Below are 10,829 nucleotides of genomic sequence, written 5' to 3'. Positions count from 1 at the left end.
GCACGGGTCTGATACTTGGTCGAAACTAAGTGATGAATTTTTGCAAAATTTTACATATGATCAATTGCACGGATGTGTGTTGCCCTGTATGCGGCATCTATTAGGAGGTTATCTATGGTGACTGGAAATTATTAGAGGCAAAGCTGCAGAGCCTTGAACGCCGCCTTAAAGTTGCCTGCTTATCGGTATTTTACAGGATTATACCACGGAGCATTATGCTTCGTGCGAATTCATATGGCGAACGGCTATGGAGTAGAATTCCCTGCTGCCTGCTGACTTGTTCCCTGAACGTTACAACTTGGACCTTTTCAAGGCGAGAGTGAATAGGCATTATTTAGGTGTGCATGCTCCATCGTCGACCTCATCGTCACTTGCCATCAGGTGAAACGGATGTCAAATGCGCACTTACATTTATAACTGCCTCCGTGGCCGAACGGTTACCATGCCGGACTGCCACGCAGAGGTCCCAGGTTCGATTCCCGGGCCGGGCGAAATATTTGTATGACCTACATTTATTTCTCTCGTGAGTTTGGGTGTAATTTGTGGTTGTTTATGTGTGTGTCCATGGCACCCGCGACACAGGGTTTCCCTAGTGCGGGGCTATGTTGAGTGTGTGCGTTATTATTATTATTATTTGTAAAAAAAAAAGAAATACATAAGCTATGCATCATAAGTTGCATCTGCTTTATTTATTATTCAGATCACAGGTTGCCATACTTTTTTCTCTCGTAAACCACGTGCCTATAAGGATTATTTTACAAATTAATTATCTTTAAATCGTTGTCTTAAAGTGAATACCTCGCATGTGATTTATATGTAATTTTTCAGGACGAAGATAAAAATGTGGTATAAAATGTATTAAATAGATGTAGTTTAGCATTTAAATTTGTTAAATTATACCTCTTTCAGATACAACATTACTTTAATACTATATTTGACCAAGAAGTTCATAAAATTTGTCTTCAACAAAAATCTGTAAAAACGAACTATGTGAAAACGCGTACGCGATGCGTAAGGTGGCAGCACTGTGTTACTCAATTTGATAAGTTTAACTGTGGTATAGTACAAGTTATTCAAACGAATGCCTTGTTTCTTGTTTTCGTAGGTAATTTACATGTCCATAATAAGAAAATATCAGGTAAGTACAGTCGATGCGCTATGTATACCTGACCCTCTAACCGTTTCTTTGGCTCTGAATAGATCGGCCTAAAAAAGATGAAACGTGGCTTACTTAACCTTTGACCTGTGAGCCCTAAAATTTATTATGGTATGACTTCTTTATAGCATCATTAGGAAAGAAAGGATGACGTTATAAGAAACTTTTAAAGCTAATTTGGTCTTTAATTACATTAAATAAATATGAATTTCAACCATATACTGGAATTCCTGTACATTTTGGCACTTAAAAACAAAAGGGTATCTTATTCTATTCAGGTATTTTAGGACATTGATTATACACATACGAGTAGGTACTATTTGTGTAATATGGATTATTTAGTTTTTGGAAAGTAAAAATTATTTATTTAGTAGCACTGGAGCTCCTTATGAAAGAGGTCGTCCAGGCATTTCTGTCATTTCTGCCGCAAAGCAGTAATGTGAGCATTACTGCGTTCCGGTTTAGAAGAATAAGGGTGCTGGTGAAATTACAGGCACGTGAGAATTGTCAACATTTGTTTCAGGGTGTCGGGCGCTGAGTCAGTCAGTGTCAGTCAGTGGCACTACAACTGTTATGGATATGCATGTCTCTTACCACCAGGCGCGAATTCCACTCTCGTGGATCCCATTGACGTCTCATACACCCCATGTGTTTTTCACTGACATAGACTTCTTTTTGGTTAGAGTGGACTCCTGGAGGTCGAGATCACTTTGACAATCATCGATTTAGATTAACAAGTAGTAGGCGATGGTAAGGCAGGCAACTCTATTCCCATTCTCAACATATTGGACCTATTAAAATTCGATAAATCACTTAAAGTTCTTGGTACAGTTTCTGTCTCTACCATTCCTTTACGTGGCATTGCATATTTCAGCTTATCCCAAAACCACGGATCTCCCCATTTCAGATACGTGTTGGTGAGTAAGTAACCTCGTAGTTGCAAGTCCAAGGTGTCATCTTCCGTAACGTCGTCTATAACTAACACGATGACCCGCACCCTGCCTTCACTCAGTGCGCAGAAATGAGCCGTTTTAAATTCTAGTAGTCCCCATAGTGATTTTACAAACTTCTTCGATAATACAATTATAGTTCTGCGAGAGTTTTCAACGGACCGCGTTATTTGTGTCGGAATCATATCACCTACTATCCAATCGCGGTAGTGTACACAAATTTTATATTCCTTCTCTAAATATACTACTAGCTCTTCCATTACAAACTGTTCATCTTCATGAGCGAAAGAAACGAACGCATCGTACTCGCGTTCTGCGTCAAGTTCGTCTTCAGCCATACAGAATAAACAAATGCCACGCGCGTAGAGAAATATCTTAATTGTTTTCTCATATCGACAATACAGAGCACCAACAAGAGCTGCCAAACCTATTAACATTCCGCTTACAGCTAACGTAACAGTTAGCAAAATCTTTTTAGCGTCACACAATTCATCGAAATCCACTTCATCCATAGTTTTCCCGTCTCCAGCACAGGTGACGTTATTGTAATCGTCGACCTGAAATTCCAGCAGCTCCGTTATACACTAGTCATTCCTTACATTTCATTAATTTGATAATGAGATTTTCATATCTATCAAGCTAAGTAATAAATATCATCCTGTTATCTAAATAAAAATAGTGAGGACTTTAAAGATTTCCAGTAACTTCAAGTGGATATCTTGTTTGAAGCTTAGCCGCGTTAACCTTCTAACTCTCTAATCAAAACTACCGTTGCTCTAACAAGGTCACAAAATGTTGATAAAGTAATAATAAGATTTCAGTAAAGAACTATGAGTACCTGAGTTCGATGATCCCTGAGAGCCTCCAGAAACGGTTTGTTCTCGCAGTCACAGATAATTGGATTGCCTGATAATTGTACACCACGGTTTGGTATCTCGAAAAGAGCTACCACTACAGCTTCGTCTAATCGTGCTAAACGATTATTTCGTAAATCAAGAGACTGAAACGTATAAACATGTAATTATGCTTATGAACGTACAAATTAAGTTATATCTTTACTTACATGATTGGTTTCTTTAAATCTAATGGCTTTGGGACTTACTTGGAGAGTCTGTGGCAGATCATGGGCATATATGGTCTCAATAAGGTTGTTGCTAGCGTTTATTTCCTTTAGCGCTGGTACTCGCGGCAACGTAAGAAGCCCTCGTGCCGTGCAATTAGCTCGCGTCATGTTGTCCTTCCACAAGCGGCGGCATATGCAGCCTACAATGCATCCGTTGTAGAGTAATAATTAATTATGTCCCAGACAATTTCCTCCTCAATCCTGGGGGTCCGGTTCTTTAAATTGTTGCTACAGGAATTTGCCCCGGTATGCTTTTATCGTTGTCAAACACTTTGAAAGTGATGATGACAATGGTCCACCACTTTGGAGACGGTTATTGTCGGCCATGGACATTTGCAACACTGGAGGAACTATCTACGCGTTGCAGACTTTTGAGAGTCTTGTTTAATAGCTTTTTGTATAACCTCTTATCATAGTCCAAAGAAAATAACTTAAAGAATGTAAGTAGAAAGACTGAAATAATTAACCTTCACAAGAAAACTTGTCACATTCAACCCGCTCTGGTGGCACAATAGTCAGTGGTGTCCCGTCACTGCAGCCTGCTAGTATAGCCGTAATGACATAGTCACGAGCTGCGCGCGCAAACCACGCGCCATGGCAGTCGCAATCCAGTGTGAAGTTCATTATTACTTCTAATCTTGTAAACTGGAAGATAAAGTACTTTTCAATCTCAAATAAATATCCGTTTGCTAATTGCTATTAGGGGCCTAACAACCAAACTTGAATGCCAATCCTATTATATAAAACGAATCTCTACGTTATTTATTTTGTTGAATATCACGCTTTGTGCAACCATCTTATTCATATATTGGTTATGAAAAGACTCAACTAGTTTTGTTATTATTGACACAAAGTAAAAATCTTTCGCACCGGCTGGATCGAACCAGCAACTTTCTCGCCCAACCGGGATTATAGCTCTTTCAACTGGTCTACGGAAGGAGTTAGCAGAAGTTTCAAGTCCAGAATTGGATTCAAAAATAAATAGGAATTGAATTTATTTCTGAACTTCAGGCTGGCTTTAAAGTTAGTAGATTATGGTAAGGATTGGACGATAATGCCATTTTATGACACGAGTCTATGATCTAAGTTGTCACAAGAGATATTGTCGTTTTTTTAGCATATTTAACATTGACTTACCAATGGTAGGTCAATGATATTTAAGCATACTTCACTCTCTTAACTTTAAAAGTTGAAAGCTGGTTTACACTTAAGATGAAATCAAAAGGAATAGTAACCTTCAAACATCTAACATAAATTGAGATATTGAATATAAGGTCACTGTAATAAAGGACGATTCTACTAAAATGGGTGGAAAGGAAACCCATTAGTTTGAAAAAACTTTTTATTTTTGACGGAAACTTTGAAACGCTGTATCTAATGATAAAACTTATAAAATTTTCTTTAAAACAGAGTAAAATATTTTTAGGGGGAAATGTTTCGATTAATAGCAATAATTTTCCTTAATACTGTTTTTGGGAATTGTACCAAATTTATGGGAATTCGATTATTTTCTGCAATTATTCTAAAACGACACTATCAAATGATTTTGTTTTTGAACACATTTTTCTTCTTATAAGTATTGTATTTATATGATACCGAACAAGTAATGCGCCAGATGATAAGCGTCACGCCTCCACGTTAAGTGCAGTGCTAATCAAAGATTTAAATCGCAGAAACCTGAGGGGCACTGCCACTGCGCCCGCCACTCTGAGAAATAAAAAATGTACCTGTCGTTTCACCAGCACCTTTACCCTTTAAGACTGGAAGGCAGTAATGGTGGTAATGCTTCATTGAATGAACTCTTGAATGAAATTGTTAACACCCAAGTCGGAACTGCAAGGCTTGTCACTTTTGACGTCTATATCAGTTTCTACTTACATTAGTACGTGATTTCAAGAATTCATAGTTCTTTTCATCAAACTCAACTCGACGGACAGGGTTGCCATCCAAATATACTCTCATCAATCCAGTTTTGTTAATCGGTAATTGATTGACCTAGAATAATAAAAAACAGGTGCAGGTAAACATTGCAATGTTAAAAAGATGCTTAAGCGTGCTGTTATTACTCCAGACTGCATGCATTTCTTAAATGTTCCATAGCTTTTCAGTTTGATGTTTGATGCAATTTTTAGTTACTTCTGCTTTGTAATGTCACCTAACCTACTTCTTTTACTTGAACATGGTTCTACATATTTGGTTTTTTATAATTTTGTCACTTACTTTTTCACATCTTCACCATGAATCAATCAATACCTTTGCCGAAAATTCGTGACTTGTGTTAAAACTCCACATTCATATTTAACAAAATAAGTGTTGTTGAATTTTTGGAATTTAAAATCTTACCTCTAAAACTGAAATATTGTTTCTATACAAGTAGAGATCCCGCAGTGAGGGCCAATCTGCGAAGCAAAGTCTTGACATTCCTGTTCCTTCGAGGTCCAAAATCGTCACGTTGAATGGTTCCACAGCTTTATCCACTTCATCCGTTATTAAATTAAATTTTTTGCTGCAAAACAATATTTTAAATGGAAATTAGTTTAGGTGTTAGTGCATATATATTTTTTGACGCCTATCTCCCGCAGAGTAGGCAAAGACTATGACCTCCACCTGCTACGCTCCTGACAAACCTCCTTCGCCTTCTCCACCCCTATCAGTTACATTCCCGTATATTCTTAGGCCGTGATCGTCTAATGAGTAGGACCCTACGTTGCGCGTGATAGTCAAACTATTTTTTATTGATTATAGATAAAGATGTATGGAGAGACGACATGACTCTATGTTCCACACAAATTTGATTCAAATTATATTCCATATCATTTATCTCCATAGTTTCTAGATCGTTCTTCTAAGGGAAGTCAGCACAGGGAACTAGCAATAGCTTAAAAAAATTACATTAGTTATAATCAAGTATAAATTTATTTTACCTATGGAATCAATGATTCTTTGACTTTGAATAAGAGTTCAATGTTTTAATTTTCTGACTATGACGTATAATGATTACAATCCATCCCTTTAAGTTTAATGAATAAAGATAGTTTGGACAGAACGTCATACGGAGTTTTGTAGCAGGCTGACATCCAAAGAACCTAACATGGTCCACATAATACTTTGTGTGGTGGTGTAACGTTTGTCCGATTCTATTGGCTTCTTAATTGAAATTGCAACGACGAAATGAATTTATAGTTAATAAAAAAATACCTTTTATTAAAATGGTTGCAGAAATTGGGCAAATACACGTCAGTCAAATCAAGGGCTCTGAGAGTCGGTAGTGTACTTATAATCTTCATATTCCATGCTCCGTCTGCTAACCGGTTTGTAGACAAGTTCAACTCTTCCAGTTTAGTTAAGTTTCCAAACCTGCGAAAAAGTTTTGCCTGTAAGTTGTTATTTCAAGTAACGATGCAGCGGATCGCAGGTGACTGTTCTGGATTCCGTGATATTGCATGAAAATTCGAAGCAATGCACGCTCATAAACACCAAGTCACACCTGCGATCGGCTGCGTTGCTTGGAGTAGAATGTTTGGTCGATGCTTTATTTTTATACCTGACCCCCCATAACCGATTGTTTGGTTCTGAGTAGATCAGTGTGAATAAAGGTGTTAAACAAAGTTTACCAAATAAAAGAATACGTTTTTGTTTCGCGGTATTTTAGGAGGTTTCTTTTACCCACCAACATCAATTACTATTGATGTAGAATAATCTGTAAAACGTGGTTTCCCAAAGTGGTCACTACCGCTCACCAGTGGGCGCTCTGGAGAGTCCTAGGGACCTCGGAAGCAATTGGGGGGCGTTGATGCTGTAAAGGGGGTGTTACCGCATTAAAAAAAAAAGTGAATTATAATTTATATTATAATAATAATTATCTTCGTAAACTACAGCACAATTTTTTTTCTTTGTGATTTTTGGTGTTAAGTTAATAGGTATAAAAATACGTGTTTTCAATTATTTTTGTGGTGGGCGTTGAATATCTTTTTATCTTGGCTCACAGTCCAAAAAGTTTGGGAACCTATGCTCTACAATCACCAATACAAAACTACATCATTTTGTTTCAACTATTATTTTGTCTGGCGCCTTATGTCTAACAATTCGTATTGATTGGTAAAATTACAGCGTCACCTTTCCAAATATACAATCCTATTGTTGTTTAGCTTCATTTTTCTTAAATTGACATTGGAGATGAAAAGATCTGTTGTTAACCATTTGATATCGCAGTCTCTGATTACAAGATCACTTAAAGCAGTCGCTCCTTGAAGAACCCATCGCAGAGAATGCACCAACGGCATGCGTTGTAGTATAATAGTATTCAGTTTGGTACATTTTGCCAGCCAATTCTTTATATCCGGAACTTCAACTTGCGCAACTATTAGATACTGTAGATTTTCACATCCTTCCCAGGGGCCTTTGAATCTGCCGAAATTAACTATAACTGCAATAGCTTTCGTTGTCTCAGGTATCGTTTCTATGACGACGTTTTCGAAATGCATCGATCGTACGTTACTTAAAGCTTCAAGAAAATCTCTATTGATTCGTACAAGATTACTTGTGCTTACACCACGTATGTTCACTTCAGTTAGGTTCAGTCCATCGAGATGTTTACCTTTTAGAACGGAGTCGTAAGGTATTTGGTCCATTGTAAGTGCACTTATGTTTTTAATATTATAATTATGTTCAAGTAGGACGCTTGCGTAGGATTCTTTTGGTGGATCGCAAAATTGAACGAAAAGTGTTGTGAAATTTTTATCGCTGTCTGGATAATCTTGTTCTTCATAGGTTTTAACACCGCAATGTACAGCGACGAAGGTTTGGGAGGCGTAAATAACTACTCTGTCATCTAAAACAAATTAAAAGGTAACAGAAATTAGCACGAGTAAATGCATTTTTCTTTTTCGTGACACGCGGTAATCGACACGCTTGTTCGAGCAGTTTCACCAGCACTCTTTATGTTAAAAACCGGAACGCTGTAATGCTGACATTACTGCTTAGCGGTAGAAATAGTTAAACAAATGTTTGTAAAAATTACAAAGATTTGCTTGTCCTGTCACGTTTTTTAACCGACTTAAAAGTCTGTTGTACAAAAAGTATGTTTTTTGAATTAATGAACGATTTTTTTTGTATGATTCTTTTTATGTTGGAAAGAGGGTTCCTCAGAAATGTTCCCATTTAAATTAGAAGAAAATATTCCACTTCTTTTTTTGTCTGTTTTTTTAGTACTCTCTGTACTGATTTATTGTTATTCAAGTTCGTATTATTTACATGTATTTATGCAACATGGCGATTTATTTATCTGTTTATGAAATATATTACATAGCCTATAATAATAAGTCACATACATTTATTAATATTTAGTAGCAATACTGCCCCCTAATGGCGAGAAAAAACATCGTAATAGAATCTGCTCGTCGAAGAAGGTACACAACCCGTGGAAAACCTATGTGGTTCCCAACGCGCATTTGTCCAGCGCGGAGCACCCTCGCCAGAGACCCAAGCCCAGCAGTGTGACGTGTAAATAAATGAGTCGTTGATGATAAATAACGCTTCACTATTACGCACAATAATATTGCAAATATGCAATACGCCTGATACTTTTATTAGGGCAATGATTAAATTACATAAAATCGTGAATATTTGCCATGAAGTTTTTAGTAGAATGTTCCATAATGTTTAAATTTATATTAATTACGTGTGATGTTTAAATTTACTAATTAAATTATTTTAGTTATAATAATAACGCACACACTCAACATAGCCCTGCACCAGGGAAATCCTGTGTCGCGGGTGCCAGGGACACACACATAGACAACCAGAAATTTCACCCAAACTTAACTTAGAAATAAATGTAGACCATACAAATATTTCTCCCGGCCCGGGAATCAAACCTGGGACCTCTGGGTGGCAGTCCGGCATGGTAACCGTTCGGCCACGGAGGCAGTTAATTATGAACTTCGTGCCCAGCGGTGGGACATACCTAGAATACGTTGATGACGATGAAAATGGTATTTTATCTCACTCATATATAATTGAACGTTCAGACATTTGACAAATATTAATCTTATTGTAATGAAGTTAAAGTCGAATGTTTTTTTTTATGATATGACGGGACGAACAAGTTGTTCGCCTGGTCGTAAGCGAAACGCCTGTCCGTAGTAGTGTCAGTTAAATCGCAAAGATCCGGGGGCGCTCGGTTGCCACTGCCAAGTCATGTATAAAAGGTTTAGCCCGAGGAAGTACTGCAACTATTTCCGCCCCCAAGCTATGAAGTCAGTGGTTTTAAGGTTAGTTACCGCAAGAGAAGCGGGAAAAACTTTTTTATCGTACAAAAAAGTTGGTTATTACTGGTTTAGGTATTTACTAGTAAAAAACAATGTCTTTCAAAAAATATACGATATACCTTAGGGTATCGTCTAAAAAATGTGCTTATTTGTTACACTATAGGATTATATATGTATGATGGATATGACCACATAAAATCTTGAAAACAAGCTAAAATAAAAATCTAGAACAAGATATCTACTTTGCTCATAATTTTTATATAGAGATATTTCTCTTTAAGTCCTACAGAGAAGAAGAAGCACTATAGTTATTAAATTCACATTTATCTCAAAATTTGAAATTTGCCCAGCGTCTGCTGCCCCGTCAGCCACCATCTGGCACTTGTCGACGACGGATCTATGTAAAATTTTCAACGCCTGTTTTTATTTTTAACCGAGTTCAAAAAAAGGAGGATATTCGACGGTATGTTTTTTTTTGTATGTATGTTACGCGATAACTCCGGTATTTGTGAACCGATTTTGATGATTCTTTTTTTGTTGGAAAGAGAGTACCTCCATAGTAGTCCCATTTAATTTTAAAGAAAATCATCCACCTCTAAGGGTAGCTGTTCACGCATGAAGTTTCATTTTTATAAATAGCGCCTAAATTTTATTATAAAGAGCAATCATATTAATGATTGATTCTGCAATTCAAGGCGTTTTTCTCTCAATATATTTTGAGTAGTGAGAACCGATTTTTATTATCTCCTGTGTCAGGTTACGGTCCCCCACACCTCACCTCCTAAAATGTAGACTCGCGTTGAAATACCTTGCTTTAAAAGGTAATGGTGCTGCTAAATTTACGGGTACGTGGAACTTGTCAACTTCTTGTTTCAGAGTGAGAGACGCAGTGACCCCTCAGATCTTTGCAATTTACTGCTTTGTGTGGCATGGTAACTGTTTTGGGTAGACGTGTCGCTTGCCACCAGGTGTACGACTTCTACATCACTTGATATCATAATACTCTCAGTGTAGAGTACTAAAAAAACTGACCTCAAAAGTACGTGGAATTACATCAATTTGCTAAGTTTTATTGGAATATCCCCTAGTTCGCCATTATCCGCTCACGCGATGCGCTCCTCCTACCGCAAAATGGCGGCTATTTGGTTTCGCAAAATGGAAAAGGATTCAGTTTAAATACAAGTTTTTATAAATAAAAATTATTATTCTACATTGCTAAATAAATACCCTCCGTACTACCAACAAAAACATCTCAAATAAAATGCAATAATACGCTGCAAATCCTGCACTTAAAAAGCAGTAATGAAATTTTTGGTGTATTTGGATAAATA

At 37.1% G+C, this 10,829-nt stretch overlaps 1 protein-coding gene and 1 long non-coding RNA gene across 2 annotated transcripts in view; both read right to left on the bottom strand.

Annotated features, from left to right (window-relative positions):
* Nucleotides 1-1,886: 1,886 nt before the first annotated feature.
* The window catches only part of LOC113232574 (protein toll-like), a 13,492-nt gene continuing 4,549 nt past the window's right edge, over nt 1,887-10,829 (bottom strand). Inside the window, exons 2-8 of the mRNA XM_026467342.1 lie at nt 6,428-6,586; nt 5,573-5,735; nt 5,108-5,224; nt 3,697-3,874; nt 3,209-3,369; nt 2,945-3,106; nt 1,887-2,663 (exon numbers count right to left, since the gene is read on the bottom strand). Coding sequence (XP_026323127.1) covers nt 1,887-2,663; nt 2,945-3,106; nt 3,209-3,369; nt 3,697-3,874; nt 5,108-5,224; nt 5,573-5,735; nt 6,428-6,516 — 1,647 coding nt within the window. The 5' untranslated portion in view covers nt 6,517-6,586. The remainder of the gene's footprint in view (nt 2,664-2,944; nt 3,107-3,208; nt 3,370-3,696; nt 3,875-5,107; nt 5,225-5,572; nt 5,736-6,427; nt 6,587-10,829) is intronic.
* Nucleotides 7,402-10,829, bottom strand: part of LOC113232555 — a 6,857-nt gene continuing 3,429 nt past the window's right edge. The window contains exons 2-3 of the long non-coding RNA XR_003310637.1: nt 7,827-8,060; nt 7,402-7,636 (exon numbers count right to left, since the gene is read on the bottom strand). This is a non-coding gene — a long non-coding RNA (uncharacterized LOC113232555). The remainder of the gene's footprint in view (nt 7,637-7,826; nt 8,061-10,829) is intronic.

This window comes from Hyposmocoma kahamanoa, unplaced genomic scaffold (genome assembly GCF_003589595.1).
Source record: "Hyposmocoma kahamanoa isolate Upper Pololo Valley unplaced genomic scaffold, ASM358959v1 76, whole genome shotgun sequence".
In the NCBI taxonomy this organism is placed as follows: Eukaryota; Metazoa; Arthropoda; class Insecta; order Lepidoptera; family Cosmopterigidae; genus Hyposmocoma; species Hyposmocoma kahamanoa.
This window is presented reverse-complemented; position numbering and strand designations above follow the sequence as displayed.